Raw genomic sequence first — 19,548 nt, forward strand, 5'->3', positions numbered from 1 at the left:
AGTCTCCTGAGGCGTTTTGCCTTTCATAAAGTCAAGTTTAATCACCGCACGGAATTATTTTTCGTCCATTTTTTGACAATCACACGACTCCCTTGATTCACACTAATGTCAAACGCAAACAAATAGACCAATATGGCTGATACTTGGTGTGCGTTCTTTCCAAAGATGCTCCTAACTACCGCGCGACCACTACGGTCGCAGGTTCGAATGCTGCCACGGGCATGGATGTCCTTAGGTTAGTTAGGTTTCAGTAGTTCTAAGTTCTAGGGGACTGATGACCTCAAAAGGTGCGTCCCATAGTGCTCAGAGTCTTTTTTTTTTTTTTTTTTTTTTTTTTTTTTTTTTTTTTTTTTTTTTTTTTTTGCTGCTAACTAAACATGACTTCGATACCCGCCGGTGGTGCCATCTCTCGGACGCCACTCGTACATGAATATTTGAAAAGAGCGGAGTTTTATGTACACTGAGGAGACAAAAGTCACGGGATACCTCCTAAAATCGTGTCGGACCTCCTTTTTCCCGTCATAGTGCAGCAGTTCAACGTAGCATGGAATCAAAAAGTCGTTGGAAGCCTCCTGCAGAAATACGGAGCCATGCTGTCTTTATAGTCGTCCATAATTGTGAAACTGTTGCTGCTGCAGCATTTGGTACACCAACTGATCTCTCGATTATGCCTAATATGCATTCGCTGCAATTCATGTCGGCCGATATGGGTGGCAGACCATTCGCTCGAAGTGTCCAGAATGTTTGTCAAGCAGTCGCGAACAATTGTGGCCTGGTGTCATGGCGCATTGTCGTCCATAAAAATTCCGTCGTTGTTCGGGAACATGTTGTTGTTGTGGTCTTCAGTTCTGAGACTGGTTTGATGCAGCTCTCCATGCTACTCTATCCTGTGCAAGCTTCTTCATCTCCCAGTAGCTACTGCAACCTACATCCTTCTGAATCTGCTTAGTGTATTGATCTCTTGGTCTCCCTCTACGATTTTTACCCTCCACGCTGCCCTCCAATGCTAAATTTGTGATCCCTTGATGCCTCAAAACATGTCCTACCAACCGATGCCTTCTTCTAGTCAAGTTGTGCCACAAACTTCTCTTCTCCCCAATCCTATTCAATACCTCCTCATTAGTTACGTGATCTACCCACCTTATCTTCAGCATTCTTCTGTAGCACCACATTTCGAAAGCTTCTATTCTCTTCTTGTCCAAACTGGTTATCGTCGATGTTTCACTTCCATACATGGCTACACTCCATACAAATACTTTCAGAAACGACTTCCTGACACTTAAATCTATACTCGATGTTAACAAATTTCTCTTCTTCAGAAACGATTTCCTTGCCACTGCCAGTCTACATTTTATATCCTCTCTACTTCGATCATCATCAGTTATTTTACTCCCTAAATAGCAAAACTCCTTTACTACTTTAAGTGTCTCATTTCCTAATCTAATTCCCTCAGCATCACCCGATTTAATTTGACTACATTCCATTATCCTCGTTTTGTTTTTGTTGATGTTCATCTTATATCCTCCTTTCAAGACACTGTCTTCTCCTGATAACGACGTCCTCTTGAGTAGTCCCCGCCCGGAGATCCGAATGGGGGACTATTTTACCTCCGGAATATTTTACCCAAGAGGACGCCATCATCATTTAATCATACAGTAAAGCTGCATGTCCTCGGGAAAAATTACGGCTGTAGTTTCCCCTTGCTTTCAGCCGTTCGCAGTACCAGCACAGCAAGGCCGTTTTGGTGAGTGTTACAAGGCCAGATCAGTAAATTATCCAGACTGTTGCCCCTGCAACTACTGAAAAGGCTTCTGCCCCTCTTCAGGAACCACACGTTTGTCTGGCCTCTCAACAGATACCCCTCCGTTGTGGTTGCACCTACGGTACGGCCATCTGTATCGCTGAGGCACGCAAGCCTCCCCACCAACGGTAACATGGAGACCACGAATCGCCGCAAGTGGTCTCCAGTCAATGATCGGCTGAGTTGGACCAGAGGACCCGGTCTGTTCCATGTAAACACACGCCACACCATTATGGAGCGACCGCCAGCTCGCACAGTTCCTTATTGACAACTTGTTTCCATGGCTTCGTAGTGTCTGCGACACACACGGACCCTAACATCTTTTATGAAATGAAATCGGGACGCATCTGACCACGACACGGTTTCCCAGTCGTCTAGGCTCCAACCGATTTGTCGCAAGCCCAGGCGCTGCAGGTTACGTCGTGCTGTTAGCAAAGGCACTCGCCTCAGTCGTCTGAAGCCGTAGCTCATTAACGACTAATGTCGCCGCACTGTCCAAATGGATACGTTTGTCGTACGTCCAGCACTGATTTCTGCGGTTATTTCGCGCCTTGTTGCTTGTCTGTTGCTGTCGGTTGTCAAATGGAGGCCGTCGACTACTGTGTTGTGCATAGTGAGAGGCTACGCCTGAAAATTTTTATTCTCGGCACACTCTTGGCACTCTGGATCTCGAAATACTGAATTCCTTAACGATCTCCGAAATGGACTGTCCCATGCTTGCACTTCAGAGTCTGTTAATTCCCGTCGTGCGGTCGTAATCGTGTCGAAAACCATTTCACACGAATCGCCTGAGTACAAATGACAGCTCGGCCAATGCACTGCACTTTTATACCTCGTGTACACCATACTACCGCCATCTGTATGCAGGGTGTATCATAATTAATGGCGTAAACGCTTTAAGTAGGCTGTTTAGGTTCTTATATTGGTAACGCCACATAGCGCTCTGAAAATCACTGGCTGTGCTGTGTGCAGTCTGTGGCTGGTTTGAATTGTTGTTGTTCCATTGTGTCTAACTTTTGAAGATTTTCTTCCATCGTGTCTAACTTTTGAAGATTTTGTTCCATGGTGTCTAACTGTTGCTGTGTTTGTCTCTGATTTTGTTTCATTTGCTGCATTAATTGCAGTAATAATGTGTTAGTGTCTGGAATCTGTTCCTCTATGCATTTCGGCAGTGCATTTGCACCGGCAGCATTCACATTTTGACAAGCAGAAAATGTGTTTTGACTTATTTGAGAAAACGGTGAGGCCCCAAAACCTGAATCTGCAGTATTTGCAAGATTGTGTCCTGTCATTTCGGATTCCTGAGGCAAGCTGTTGCCGACCGATCGATCGATAATGCTTCCCTGTTCACTAATTGTTTCACTGCCTACACCATTATTTGCAGCCCGCTCCATTTCCCTATGCACAATTACCAAATTACTAGTTTGAACATTAGTTAATTCATTATACGGTGGCGCTAACACACTGGTTTCGTCTTCACTGTCATTTCTCAGTTTACTTTGGAGCCTAGTATTACGCTTTTCACACGCCATTATTGTCACAATAATTCACACGACAACACAGAAAAGCACAATTTGAAGGGCAAAATAAGAGAACACATTAACATAGCTCTGAAAATAATATCTCGTTAATTGCAAGCGCAGCTGCGAAATACTTGGTGCAAATCTACACGCATGCCACAAGTGTTTTACTGTACAACAATGAAAAACTACAACTACAAAGGAAATTCTCTCTACAATTACGCGCTAGCAATAAACAAAGGCTCCACTAATTGCACAAACTACAAGAAAAAATCAGAAGATTCCAGTGAGGTATCCTCAGCTAAGGGTCGACATATGAAACGCCCCCTTAGAACAATTATACAAGACTGTGCTTAAACTGACACACAATATTTTTTTAGCGCAACGCAATCTGACTTTCAATAATCCCTACAAAAGAATGGCCCTCACTAACATTAACCTATACCTTTCACAAATCACTTACCTCACAAAAATCTTCGTTACTCGAACTACTGCAATACAGCGAGCGCCGCTACTGCCAGCTAAATAAAAGATTCAAACTACTGAAGGCACTAACTACTGATAGGCATAGTTAGCAAATGTGTGATTTTGATAGGGAACAAACAATGTATTTACCTTAATAGTGTTCAAAAGTCATAATATATATAGCAGTTCATGACATCCATTCTTACACATGTACTGTTTCTGATGGACACACGTCAAGATCATCCGCTCTAAAAAATCCGCCATCTCACTTCCCCACATCCACCACTGCTGGCGGCTCACCTCCAACTGCGCAACGCTACGCGCTGTTAACAGCCAACTGCCCAACACTACAATAGCAAACAACAATGCAAACGAGCCACAGACTGCACACAGCACAGCCAGTGATTTTCAGAGCGCTATGTGGCGTTACCAATATAAGAACCTAAACAGCCTACTTACAACGCATACAGTTGACAGTACACGATACTAGAAGCAAAAAATGTCTCAGTAAACATAGGGTCGAAAATGCATACCTTACGAGCTACGAGCAATTTTTCATCTTCCATACTGTGAAACAAATCTCTTCTGCTGCGAAGTCACATTGTAACACGCCCGTGAGTGGGTGGAGGTACTTAAGGGGCTCCGGAAAGGCTCAAAATCATGAAAAGTTCAATTTTTACTTTTTTGCCTTTTCTGAATCTGCAGACTATTACCTTTTAATAGATATATAATTTATTCAATTCCGAAGACTACAACTATTTTTAAATTTTTTTTGAAATGTGTTCTACATGGGCGTGACCCACTGTGGCGCTGTTAAACTGCTGTCAAATGGTGTTATTATTAACGTCCGTGTTCATCAGGTACATTTTAGTGATGTGAGATAAAGTATGTGTTGTGGCTAACCTGTGATGGTTCAATATATATCGCTGGTGTGATTGTCGATTGTTTCATATTTATTTGCTCTGTCGTTATCTCGAAAATATTCGTAATTAATTCTGTTTCTTGAGTCTCTGTTTTGTTGAAGTATAATAATGAGTAAAAGTAAAGTTATTAGAAATCCTCTGAAGGCTTTTAAGAAAAGGAGAAATGTTGGAAAGCCAAAGGTATGTGTTATTACTGTAAACAATAAAGACGATAACCAAGTGAGTGAACCTAACCTCTCAAGTACACCTGCCCATAGCAGTCAAAGTGGGAAAGAAAATACTTCACAGAAGAAGCTTGGATCAATGAGTGAAAACTATGAATGTTTTATGGGCGAATCGGATGTGAATGAAATATTTGATATGTCGGTTCTCAAAGGAATTTTTTCAAACTGTGTAAGATGTATTCATTGTAGTGAAGTTGGTCTGGAACTCTCCATAATAAAGCACGTAGGACTTGCTAGTGAAATACAACTGAAATGTGATAAGTGTTCATACATGACCACCTTTTGGAACAGTGTTGCAGTAACTGCAACTGAAGAAAATGGTAGCAAAATCTACGAACACGACAACGAGCGATGCTTGCTTTAGACAAGGAACGCCTTCGGGCTGCAGACAGGGCTGTAAAGAGTCTAGAAATACAAGCAAGAGTAAACAGGAGGAGGAACAAGAGGAAGCTGGAGGAGGAGTTTGCAGAGGATGAAGATAATCCATCCTATGGACCTGGAATGCACTAAAAAGTTAATCCAATCTTTGTCGCTCGATTCCCAAAACTTTTATTTTCTCATACTAATTACATGTTTTCTAAGGATCTTCCAAACATATTTGTTTCAAACTTTCAGTACATGTTACACAGTACCTTCTGCATAATTTAACACAGCCTTTTTCCAAAAAACTGTATATTTTTGAATATATAAATAAAAAATCGCAAAAAAATGTTGTGAATTTTCATTACAATTGAAAAAAAATCATCTTTAATAACTGAACTAAAATTTTGTAAAATCCCTGTGTTAAGTTGTAGCCCATATTCCAATAAATAATCTGTAAAAAGTTCAACTTCCTACCTCAAATACTTTGTGAGGAAAGATGTAATTTATAAGCGTTATTTTAACATTGCAAGTATAGGGCGTTCCGGTGCCCCTTAAACTGGTTGTCGTTTCGACCGTGCGCCCTGTCCACACCACGTAGCTGGTAATCCCGCGGTGGTCGTACTCTTCTGCTCCACACTGCTGCCGGCTTGCCTGAAATTATCTATCGAGATATGCAAGCGGGTTTAGGGGAGCCACTCAACGTTAAAACATAACACTGTTCTACGTCTGGTATGAAAGTCTATATTCTGAGACGATAAGGAAATCACAGGTTGCACTGTTAACACTCTAAGTCGTAAATGTTTATCCCAATTAACAATCTTGATGATTATCAATCCACATCATCACTCAGACGAGCGTACGCGTAACCGGCACGACGCGGGTGATTGTTGATGATGCGGAAGCCGAATGATGGAACGAAAGTTCTTGCACTCGTCACACATACAGATATCTGGTAATTGTCCTCCTTGACACCAGTAATGATATGATGATGTCCTCCCCGCCGTGTCCGGCAACAGCGACTCCGTCAGTCTTCTCCGTCCTTGTTGTGGTAGGCTCGGATGTGGCTCGCGAATCCGAATTTCGCTTTGAATATTCTGTTGCATGGAGCACAGTGAAGTTGACCAGCAGAGTTGTAAGTATACGTGTAGACAGGCTTGAGCTGAGATTTTCGGAGCTCTCTTTTAGCATCCAGGTTCATTAGACGCTTTTGCTCGAATTGTTCGATGCTCTTATGTACAGTTGATCGCCACTCCGATCGGCGCAATGCTAGCTCCTCCCAACGGTTGCTTGGGATGCCACAGGCTGCAAGGTGGCGTTTAATGGTGTCTTTATATCGCAGGTGTTGACCACCTTTCCTCCTCTTCCCGCACGAGAGCTGCGAGTAGAACACCGCTTTAGGTAGCCTACTGTCATCCATGCGTACTATGTGACCACTCCATCTCAGTTGATGTTTCATTATTAGAGCTTCAATACCAGCCAGTTTCACGCGGCGCAAAATCTCCGTGTTTGGGACACGGTCTTCCCATTTGATGCGCAGAATTGATCTCAGACATCGAAGATGAAATTTATCTAGCTTCTTAATGTCAGCTTTATAACAGCACCAGGTTTCCGAGGCATAGAGTAAGGTGGATAATACTACTGCTTTGTAGACTGCAATTTTTGTTTGTAGTTTGAGATTATGTGATTTCCATACTCGGTCATTAAGCTTACCGAAGGCTGAGGCTGCGCTGGCTATACGCGCTGCGATTTCCGTTGTCAGGCTGTTGTCACTTCTAATTTGGCTTCCCAGGTATTTGAAATTTGACACATTTTGCAAGGGTTTGTTATTTATCTCAATGCTGGAGTCATCTGCATTAAGACCTCTAAGTGGGTGTTTGAGAACTTACGTCATAGTGATGCTAATGGCTAAGCCAAATCTTCTGCAGGAGGCATTTAGCAGATTTATGTAAGTCTGAAGAGTTTCGCAAGAATTAGCCATCATGCATACATCATCCGCGTAGAGAATCTCTAAGATGGATAGTTTGGTTACGCGACTTTTTGTTCTGAGGCGAGAGATGTTGAAGACACTTTTGTCTGTCCTTGTGTCGAGACTAATTTGATTACTACAGGCTTTGGTCGCGTCTCTCATAACAACTGCGAAGTAAAGTGAGAAGAGTGTGGGAGCCAGAACACAGCCTTGTTTTACACCACATGTCACGGGAAACTGTTCTGAGAGCTTGTCCTCATGGCGGATTTTTGCCATCATGTTTTCATGAAACTGCCGAATCAAACTGACAATTTTGTCAGGGCACCCAGTTTTCTTTAGTATGATCCAGAGAGCTTCCCGTGGGACACGATCAAAAGCTTTTTCCAGGTCAACAAAGCACATGAACAAAGGCCGATGTTGCTCGAAGCTTTTCTCTTGCATTTGTTTGACAACAAATATGGCATCCACTCTGCCTCTGTTTGGGCGAAAGCCATACTCGGTCTCTGGTAGTAGTTTTTCTGCAAAGTGTGTTAACCGGGTGTTAATTATGTGGGGAAGGACTTTTCCCGCTGCTGAGAGAAGAGGAATGCCCCTGTGGGAGCTGCAGTAATGATACAACACTGTTCGTAAAGTTAATTTTTCAGTTCTCAGTTCTTACTTGTACGAGCGTGCGCGTAACAGTTGCGGCTGATGGTAGATAATGCGGAACGCGATGACCGAACGCACGTTCTCACGCTCGCTACAAGACACTGGCACTTGACTGCACTCTTTTATGGTAACTAATTCTTACTGATTCACATCAGTTGATTCTGGGAGACCGAACATGGTGCGGATGATCGATGGTGTGCGACACGCAACGAGTGGATGCATAAATGCGTTATTGACGGCACTGCTCATTTTCAATTACTTCTTGACGCACATTACTCTGAATCATTTTCTTATTTTATCACTTTAATAGCACTTGTAGCAAGACTTCAACTTCCACACTAACAATGCCTCTCACATGCAGAGCTACACACTACTCAACATAACAGTTCCGTGTCCCGCGCTCGACACTCTACAGACGCGGCTGCCCGCAAAGATACTCCACAATTTAACCAGCGATATGACAATACGCTTACAGCATCTGCTCTAAAATACGTTCCTTAACAGCTATGAGCACTTGTTCATCTTTGCTACTTTGAAACACAACTCTTCTATTGATCAAGTGCTCGTAACGTGCAAGGTATGCGTTTTAGAGCACATGTTTGCTGGACATTTTTTTCTCATTTTAGTCCATACTACCACTTCCCAAAACATGGAAAGCAAAGAACCTGCAGTAGAGGAGACTTGTTTCCCAGTATCAAAGATGAAAAAATTGCTCGTAGCTCTTAAGGTATGCATTTTCGACCCTATGTTTACTGAGACGTTTTGGCTTCTAGTATCGTGTACTGTCAACTGTATGCGTTTACACCATTAATTATACTACTGGCAAATTAAAATTGCTACACCACGAAGATGACGTGCTACAGACGCGAAATTTAACCGACAGGAAGAAGATGCTGTGATAGCCAAATGATTAACTTTTCAGAGCATTCACACAAGGTTGGCACCGGTGGCGATACCTACAACGTGCTGACATGAGGAAAGCTTCCAAACGATTTCTCATACACAAACAGCAGTTGACCGGCGTTGCCCGGTGAAACGTTGTTGTGATGCCTCGTGTAAGGAGGAGAAATACGTCCCATCACGTTTCCGACTTTGATAATGGTCGGATTGTAGCCTATCGCAATTGCGGTTTATCGTATCGCGACATTGCTGCCCACGTTGGTCGAGATCCAATGACTGTTAGCAGAATATGGAATCGGTGGGTTCAGGAGGGTAATACGGAACGCCGTGCTGGATCCCAACAGCCTCGTATTACTAGCAGTAGAGATGACAGGCGTTTTATCCCCATGGCTGTAACGGATCGTGCAGCCACGTCTCGACCCCTGAGTCAGAGGTTGGGGACGTTTGCAAGACAACAACCATCTGTAGGAACCGACGACGTTTGCAGCAGCATGGACTATCAGCTCGCAGACTACGGCTACGGATAATGACATCGCTCGACTACAGTGTCCAGCGTGTTCTCCAGACATGAATCCTATCGAACATGCCTGGGATGCACTGAAAAAGGGCTGTTTGTGGACCACGTGACCCACCAACCACTATGAGGGATATACACCGAATCGCCGTTGAGGAGTGGGACAATCTGGACCAACAGTGCCTTGATGAACTTGTGGACAGTATGCCACGACGAATACAGGCATGCATCAATGCAAGAGGACGTGCTGCTCGGTATTAGAGGTTCTGGTGTGTACAGAAGTCTGGACCACCACCTCTGGAGGTCTCGCTGTATGGTGGTACAACCAGCAATGTGTGGTTTTCATGAGCAATAAAATGGGCGTAAATGATCTTTATGATGATATCTAGTCCAATTTTCTGTACAAGTTCCAGAACCCTCGGAACCGAGATGATGGAAAACATTTTTTGATGTGTGTATATGAAAACGCTGTATATTCTGAAATTAATAGTATCGTGTACAGAAAATTTAAAAAGCTTTAAAAACAGTAAAAAAACAATAGGAAAGGCTTCGCTTTCATTCATGTTCCAAATGATTTATTAAGATTTCGAATTTCTACCGTCAAAATGGGCGGAGTACGACGAGGAGCCGACGGCAGAATCCTGAAACATTTTCCACAAATAGCACATATACAGGGTGTTACAAAAAGGTACAGCCAAACTTTCAGGAAACATTCCTCACACACAAATAAAGAACAGATGTTTTGTGGACATGTGTCCGGAAACGCTTAATTTCCATGTTAGAGCTCATTTTAGTTTCGTCAGTATGAACTGTACTTCCTCGATTCACCGCCACATGTGTGGGCTGACGAGAATCCGCAGGCAATTGTGCAATCATGTCATCAACACAGATTTTCTGTGAACGTTTGAGCAGGCATTGTTGGTGATGTCTTGATAGGGCCCCATGTTCTTCCACCTACGCTCAATGGAGCACGTTATCATGATTTCATATGGGATACTCTACCTGTGCTGCTAGAACATGTGCCTTTACAAGTACGACACAACATGTGGTTCATGCACGATGGAGCTCCTGCACATTTCAGTCGAAGTGTTCGTACGCTTCTCAACAACAGATTCGGTGACCGATGGATCGGTAGAGGCGGACCAATTCCATGGCCTCCACGCTCTCCTGACCTCAACCCTCTTGACTTTCATTTATGGGGTCATTTGAAAGCTCTTGTCTACGCAACCCCGGTACCAAATGTAGAGACTCTTCGTGCTCGTATTGTGGACGGCTGTGATACAATACGCCATTCTCCAGAGCTGCATCAGCGCATCAGGGATTCCATGCGACGGAGGGTGGATGCATGTATCGTCGCTAACGGAGGGCATTTTGAACATTTCCCGTAACAAAGTGTTTGAAGTCACGCTGGTACGTTCTGTTGCTGTGTGTTTCCATTCCATGATTAATGTGATTTGAAGAGAAGTAATAAAATGAGCTCTAACATGGAAATTAAGCGTTTCCGGACACGTGTCCACATAACATATTTTCTTTCTTTGCGTGTGAGAAATGTTTCCTGAAAGTTTTTGTAACACCCTGTGTATATCCGTCACATTTAGCAATTGTGAGTCACTGCTGAGTTCGTTAGTATAAAATTAACTAAGAAAAAACCACCTAAAACCAATAAAAGATATTACTAAATTTGTTGATCATTTACAGCACCACTGCAGCAAATACCTTACAGGCAGTCCCTCACGTTAACCGCTGGAACACCTCAGGGTTGAGAAAGTTATATTCTTCACGAAGGCTCTGTTGCGTAATTCTAGATCTATAACCTATGACAACATTACTTATGTCAGTGGAAAAGAGTCCCTGACTGCTAGAATCAGGGTTCCAGAAAACCCACACTATCCCCAGGCATTCCAGGACCCATCACTGTGTGAGACGGAGCCACAGGTGAATTAGCATTGTAATCCATCGTCCCGCCTGTGTCAACTAATAGTACGTAAAATTCACCGAACCACCCAAACCCCTCAGCCTGCTCTTACTGGGACACCGACATGAGTCGACAAGATATGTCACGTCAAATTCAGCTGCTTGTGCTAAAGGCGTGCTCGTACCACTACAAGCATACGCTCCATAATACAGTCATCCGAAGTTCTGCCCAAAGAACATTCCCTACCATATGATCCAGTTGAGGGTAATCTATTGAAACGGTGTCCCTTAACGGCACAGTTTCCCTACACTTTTATTTTTGTTTTGACTTCGGTGCTATCCGCATGGCGCAGTCAGGAAAATAACGGCAATATCGGTTTATTTAGTTTGTTTATCAACCTTCAGAGCGGAGGGGAGAGAGAGGAGACCTCCTTGGTTAGGATGGGCGTTCGGTTACAGCAGAATGGTAATTTTCATGGACTTGGCAGGAGTGACCTGCTGGCGTAGCAAATTAATGCTAGTTTATTGTTCCATCAGTAGCGTTTCATTGAGGTGTCAGACCAAAACTTCTTAATAGGATTTCAGATTCCTTCAATAATCACTAGGAAGGACCTTTATTAGAGATGAGCGCCTTCACTGCCACTCGGTCTGGTAACTACTGGCCACTTGGCCTAGGTCATAAATCATCAAAACTTTAAAATAATTCACTATCAGTCAAGGCCACTTTCCTTATAGTACAAGAGACAAGTACCGATCAGTAACGTGCTCCAGCTATTCATTGAAATTTCCCTAACTTAGTTCCTTGAGGCAGAGATAGGCAGTCTCTCTTCAATGCTATTCCAATGAATACTGAAAATTACAACTTCGTTTGCAGTTACCGTGTGTCAACCAGAATTGTACGCCGAATCTCCTGATAGTCGTTGCTGATTAATCTGTAGCTCTCTGAAGTTTTGTTTAGTTCTACACTGAAGCGCCAAAGAAACTGGTACAGGCATGCGTATTCAAATATAAGAGATATACAGGGTGAGTCACCTAACGTTACAGCTGGATATATTTCGTAAACCACATCAAATACTGACCAGCCGATTCCACAGACCGAACGTGAGGAGAGGGGCTAGTATAATTGTTTAATACAAACCATACAAAAATGCACGGAAGTATGTTTTTTAACACAAACCTAGGTTTTTTTAAGTGGAACCACGTTAGTTTTGTTAGCACATCTGAACATATAAACAAATACGTAATCAGTGCCGTTTGTTGCATTGTAAAATGTTAATTACATCCGGAGATATTGTAACCTAAAGTTGACGCTTGAAACCTCCGACGTTAAGTTGCGTGTTGTAACAAACACGGGCCACGGTTGGCGAGCAGCATCTGCAGGGACATGTTTACGATGACGACCGTGTTTACGATTGTGGCTGTAGTGCACTGTTGTGGTTTGGTCTAGCTGTCGCAGTGTCCGCATGTAGCGCTTGCTGCTATTGTTATTCTGCATTCGTCTCCGCACGCGGACCAACTGTAGTACACCGTGTTACCAGACGTCTGTGATAGTATAGTGCTGTAGGAACTGTGACCATGGTGTATTCGAACTCTGAAAAGGCGGAGATGATACTCATCTATGGCGAGTGTCGACGAAATGCAGCTGAAGCCTGCAGGGTGTACGCAGAACGGTACGCGGACAGAGAGCATCCAATGTGCCGCACATTGCAAAACATCTACCGCCAACTGTATGCAACAGGTATGGTCGTAGCACGCAAACGGGTCCGTAACAGGCCCGTTACAGGAGAAGCGGGTGAAGTTGGTGTGTTAGCTGCTGTTGCCATGAACCCACACATGAGTACACGGGACATTGCGAGAGCCGGTGGACAGAATCAAAGTAGTGTCATGCGCATACTGCATCGTCACCGCTTTCACCCGTTTCATGTGTCGCTACATCAGCAATTACATGGCGATGACCTTAATCATCGAGTGCAATCCTGTCAATGGGCATTAACAGAGAATGCGTTGCAGTTCCACCTGTTTACCGATGAAGCGGGTTTCACAAACCACGGGGCAGTGAATCTACGGAACATGCATTACTGGTCCGTGGACAATCCTCGCTGGCTCAGACAGGTAGAGCGACAGCGACCGTGGACTGTAAATGTATGGTGCGGAATCATTGGCGACCACCTCATTGGTCCTCACTTCATTGCAGGGGCCCAAACAGCTGCAACATACATCGCGTTTCTACAGAATGATCTGCCAACGTTGCTCGAAAATGTCCCGCTGGAAACGCGTCGACGTATGTGGTATCAGCATGATGGTGCACCTGCACATTCCGCAATTAACACTAGGCTGACCCTTGACAGGATGTTCGACAGGCGTTTCATAGGACGTGGGGGACGCATAAATTGGCCAGCCCGTTCTCCTGATCTTACACCTCTGGATTTCTTTCTGTGGGGTACGTTAAAGGAGAATGTGTACCGTGATGTGCCTACAACCCCAGAGGATATGAAACAACGTATTGTGTCAGCCTGCGGCGACATTACACCAGATGTACTGCGGCGTGTACGACATTCATTACGCCAGAGATTGCAATTGTGTGCAGCAAATGATGGCCACCACATTGAACATCTATTGGCCTGACATGTCGGGACACACTCTATTCCACTCCGTAATTGAAAACGGAAACCACGTGTGTACGTGCACCTCACCCCTCATGGTAATGTACATGTGCGTCAGTGAAAAAGACCAATAAAAAGGTGTTAGCATGTGGACGTAATGTACTGTTCCAGTCTCTTCTGTACCTAAGGTCCATCTCCGTTCCCTTTGGATCCCTACGTAATTCGGTGCTCTCCGATACACACGATCGAACAGCGGAGGAGTGGTACTCAAGCGTCAACTTTAGGTTCCATTTTTAAAAAAACTTAGGTTTGTGTTAAAAAACATACTTCCGTGCATTTTTTTATGGTTTGTATTAACCAATTACACTAGCGCCTGTCCTCACGTTCGGTCTGTGGAATCGATTCGTCAGTATTTGATGTGGTTTACGAAATATATCCAGGGGTAATGTTAGGTGACTCGCCCTGTATAAACAGGCAGAATACGGGGCTGCGGTCGGCCACGCCTACATAAGACAACAAGTGTCTGGCACAGCTGTTCGATAGGTTGCTGCTGCTACAATGGCAGATTATCAAGATTTAACTGAGTTTGAACGTTGTGTTATAGTCGGGGTACGAGCGATGGGGCCTGCTCGGCCGAGTCTCGTTTCAAATTGTATCGAGCGGATGGACGTGTACGGGTACGGAGACAAGCTCATGAAACCATGGACCCAGCGTGTCAACAGGGGACTGTTCAAGCTGGTGGAGCCTCTGTAATGGCGTGAGGCGTGTGGAGTTGGAGTGATATGGACCTCTGATACGTCTAGATACCACTCTGACAGGTGACACGTACGTAAGCATGCTCTCTGATCACCTGCAGCCATTCATGTCCATTGTGCATTACGATGGACTTGGGCAACTCCAGCAGGAGACTGCAATACCCCACAAGTCCAGAATTGCTACAGTGTGGATCCAGGAACACTCTTCTGAGTTTAAACACTTTTAAACACTTCCGCTGGCCACCAAACTCCCCAGACATGAACATTATTGAGCATATCTGGGATGTCTTGCAACGTGCTGTTCAGAAGAGATGTACATCCCCCTCGTACTCTTGCGGATTTATGGACAGCCCTGCAGGATTCATGGTGTCAGTTCCCTCCAGCACTACTCGAGACATTAATCGAGCCCACGCCCACATCGTGTTGCGGCACTTCTGCTCGCGGGGGGGCCAGTTTCTTTGGCTCTTCACTGTACATCTACTCTGGGTGCACGCGGTCTTCTTCAGTATCTGTAGAGAATATTCTCTTGGAAGCTTTCCTCGACATGTGATCGTCTTAATGGTCGACTATCATTCTAAATTGTACTCGGGATTCTTCCATTATGCGTCTTGGAAAGTTCCCTACCATTCTGTTGATCTCGACCCTCGGTGCTGCTGGCGAGGTCTCGAGCATACTGCTTGCAGGCGTATTTGCCCACACTTGAAGATGGTGCCTCCAGTACCCTGTTTAACTTCCCATGTCACACTCGCGGGCTATCTTGCATAGAGAACCCGGCTCAGATCTTACGTTACGGTCTGACATGTAATTATAATTATTTTATTGTATTTTCTGATCTGACTTGTAATTAAAATTTTGTATGGTCATGAGAGTGGTGAACCCTTCATCACTATAAGTACGAGGGCGAGTTAAATGAAAACCTTAAACTAGTAATAACAAATCGAAATTTCGCGTCGTTATCCTATAAGTTGGTAAGCATGCTACAAACAGCGTGCAGAATGGCCTGTAGGTGGCAGCATAGTGCAGATGCACATATACCGTCGGAGTAGCAGTATAAAGATGGTACAAGGGAAGAACAGCGTTCTGTTATTCGGTTTTTCGGTAGTGAAGGTGTGAAACCTTTTAAATTCATCGAAGAATGAAGGTTCAGTACGGTGATCCATGATTGTCACAGCAACAAGTCTACGAATGGAGTAGAAACTTCGCAAATGGTGTGACTTCAGTGGAAGATGCTTATCGTCCAGGTCCGGCACAACGAGTTGTGACTCCACAGAACATTGCGGCAGTTGAAGCCATAGTGAAGCATAACCGCCGAGTGACACTGAATGACATTGCAGCATGTTTACAGATTAGTCATGGCTCACCACACCACATTGTGCATGATGTGCTCCAGTTTCACAACGTGTCTGCAAGATGAGTGCCACGGCAGCTGACTCCTGAAATGAGAGAACGACGTGCTGATGCTTGTGAAAAACTTCTTCGGCGCTTTGAACGAGAAGGTGATGGCTTCCTCACAAAAATCGTTACTGGGTACGAAACTTGGGTTCACTTCCACCAACCGGAAACGAAGAGAGCGAGAGAGGAATGGCGCCATTCCTCATCACCAAAACCAAAGAAGTTTCGAACAGAACCATCACCAGTGAAGGTTATGCTGACACTCTTCTGGGACGAAAAAGGCGTCATTTTGGAGTATTACATGCCTAGAGGGACCACTGGCACCAGTGCATCATACACAGATCTAAAAAAAATCATCTGCGGCCTGCAATCAAATCAAAGAGACGTGGATTGCTGTCAGCAGGTGTCCTTTAGCAAGGTCCCACACTGCCCATAAAACAGATGCAACAATCACAGGCCTGCATTTTGAGTGTCTTCCTTGTGCACCATACTCACCAGACCTCGGCCCAAGTGATTTCCACATGTTTGGACCACTCAAAGACGCAATGGGAGGAAAGAAGTTCCGTTCTGACGAAGAGGTACGCCACGCAGTGCATGAGTTGTTGCGCGGACTACCAAAAGAATTTTTTTCTAAAGGAATTTATGCACTTTGTAAGCGCTGGAGGACTTGCATTGAGCATGGGGGACATTATGTTGAAAAGTGATACAGCTTTGTACCACTTCTGCACAGTAAATAATATTTTAAAAAAATATTTAAGGTTTTCATTTGACTCGCCCTCGTATACCCAGCAAAAGCAGCCTAGAGACATCTAGGACGAAACAGTACAGAAGTGGCTGTTGACTGCAGGTAGCTGAGGCCATCAGGGAGAAGGTGCAGATCGGGGTGGAGAGGATGTCCGACCTGACGCGGCCGGTGATGGAGCCGCTGGTGGAGGCGACGCACAAGATCTCGCACAACCTGGGGCTCGGCGTCCAGGCCCCGGGCTCGGGCTTCCAGGACAAGATGGGCGGCGTGGCGGCGGTGGCGGCGGCGCACCCGGCGCTGCTGCCGGCGCTGGGGCTGGTGGCCGGCGGGGCGGCGCTCGGCCTGGGGGCGGTCGCCGTGGGCCGCTTCCTCGACGTCGACCCCCTGCGCCGCAGCGGCGACGACGCCGGCGCCGACCTGCCGCTGGAGCACAAGCGCGCCCTGCAGGCCGTCGCGGAGACGCTCGCGGACCCCCAGCAGCTGGTCGTCTACCGACCGGGCACCGACGGCTCCGACCAGCGCCCGAAGAGGGCCTCCGGCGACCGCGACCGGGACGTCATTCTGGTGCTCGAGGAGGCACCCGGTTCACCAGTTAGGACCAAGAGGTCTACACCGGCACTGAGGTAACTCTCACTTTCCGCAGATACTCTTACCGCACAACACTTCCCTTCTCGCTCGAAGGATTCTTCAGTTTAGCACCGAGGTAACTGATATTCTCACTCTTAAACACTTTACTTCTTACAAGGAAATCTCCCCATCGCAGCCCCTCGGATTTAGTATTTTAACTTCAGTGACAACAGCCACGAAAGCCTGCAGACATATATATTCTGATGGTATATTTTTTGCAGAGGATACTTTTCATTTAGTGTTTGTGAACTGCTAATTTTGTATCCAAATAGAATACCAAATAAACAAAAATAAGAAAAAAAATTACAAAAAAAAAGTTGGTAGAGCACTTGCCGGCGAAAGGCAAAGGTCCCGAGTTCGAGTCTCGGTCAGGCAGAAAGTTTTAATCTGCCAGGAAGTTTCATATCAGCGCACACTCCGCTGTAGAGTGAAAATTTCGTTCTACCAAGGGAACCTCCCCATCGCACCCCCCTCAGATTTAGTTATAAGTTGGCACAGTGGATAGACCTTGAAAAACTGAACACAGATCAATCGAGAAAACAGGAAGAAGTTGTGTGGAACTATGAAAAAAATAAGCAAAATATACAAACTGAGTAGTCCATGTGTAAGATAAGCAACATTAAGGATGCTCTGAGCTACGGAGCGCCGTGGTCCCGTGGTTAGCGTAAGCAGCTGCAGAACGAGAGGTTATTGGTTCAAGTCTTCCCTAGAGTGAAAAGTTTAACTTTTTATTTTCGCAAAGTTATGATCTGTCCGTTCGCTCATTGACGTCTCTGTTCACTGTAATAAGTTTAGTGTCGTGCAATTAGTAGACGAAAGGACGTGCCTGTCCAATGGGAACCGAAAACATTTGATTGCAGGGTCATAGGTCAACCGATTCCTCCACAGGAAAACACGTCTGATATATTCTATACGACACTGGTGACGGCATGTGCGTCACATGACAGGAGTATGTTGTCGACCCACCTGACTTGTACACTTGGCGAATGGGTAAAAAGATTCTTCTACCTCGCCCGATTTAGGTTTTCTTGTGGATGTCATAATCACTCTCAAAAATGTGATGAAAACATAAGAGTTTGTCACATAAACTGAAAATAAAAAATTAAAATTTTCACGCGAGGTAAGACTTGAACTAACGACCCCTCCTTCCGCAGCTGCTCACGCTAGCCACGTAACCATGGCGCTCCGGAGCTCACAGTATCCTTGATGTTGCTTATCTTGCACATGGACTACTCACTTTGTATATTTTGCTTTTTTTTTCATAGTTCCACACAACTTCTTCCTGTTTTCTCGATTGATCTGTGTTCAGTTTTTCAAGGCCTATCCACTGTGCCAACTTATAATTAAATCTGACGGGGGTGCGATGGGGAGGTTCCCTTGTTAGAATGAAATTTTCACTCTACAGCGGAGTGTGCGCAGATATGAAACTTCCTGGCATATTAAAACTGTCAGCCGGACCGAGACTCGAACTCGGGACCTTTGTCTTTCCCAGGCAAATGCTCTACCAACTGAGCTATCCATGCACGACTCACGCCCCGTCCTCCCGGCTTTACTTCTGCCAGTACCTCGTCTCCTACCTTCCAAACTTTACAGAAGCAATCCTGCGAACCTTGCAGAACTAGCACTCCGCTGTAGAGTGAAAATTTCATTCTAGAAACATCCCCCAGGCTGTGGCTAAGCCATGTATGTCTCCGCAATATCCTTTCTTACAGGGGTGCTATTTCTGCAAGGTTCGCAGGAGAGCTTCTGTAAAGTTTGGAAGGTAGGAGGCGAGGTATTGGCAGAAGTAAAGCTGTGAGGACGCGCCGTGAGTCGTGCATAGATAGCTCAGTTGGTAGGCCACTTGCCCGCGAAAGGCAAAGGTCCCGAGTTCGAGTCTCAGTCGGCCACACAGTTTTAATCTGCCAGGAAGTTTCATATCAGCGCACACTCCGCTGTAAAGTGAAAATTTCATTCTGGAAGCATCCCCCAGGCTGTGCTAAGCCATGTCTCCGCAATATCCTTTCTTTCAGGCGTGCTAGTTCTGCAAGGTTCGCACGAGAGCTTCTGTTAAGTTTGGAAGGTAGGAGACGAGGTACTGGCAGAAGTAAAGCTGTGAGGACGGGGCGTGAGTCATGCTTGGGTAGCTCAGTTGGTAGAGCACTTGCCCGCGAAAGGCAAAGGTCCCGAGTTCGAGTGTCGGTCCAGC

General features: G+C 45.2%; 1 protein-coding gene across 1 annotated transcript in view; it reads left to right on the plus strand.

Moving 5' to 3' along the window:
• The window catches only part of LOC126424639 (uncharacterized), a gene marked incomplete at its 5' end in the record, with an annotated part of 146,099 nt that overhangs the window by 73,320 nt on the left and 53,231 nt on the right, over positions 1 to 19,548 (plus strand). The window contains one exon of the mRNA XM_050087372.1: positions 16,836 to 17,356. Coding sequence (XP_049943329.1) covers positions 16,836 to 17,356 — 521 coding nt within the window. The remainder of the gene's footprint in view (positions 1 to 16,835; positions 17,357 to 19,548) is intronic.

The sequence above is a fragment of the Schistocerca serialis genome, chromosome 10, assembly GCF_023864345.2.
Source record: "Schistocerca serialis cubense isolate TAMUIC-IGC-003099 chromosome 10, iqSchSeri2.2, whole genome shotgun sequence".
In the NCBI taxonomy this organism is placed as follows: Eukaryota; Metazoa; Arthropoda; class Insecta; order Orthoptera; family Acrididae; genus Schistocerca; species Schistocerca serialis.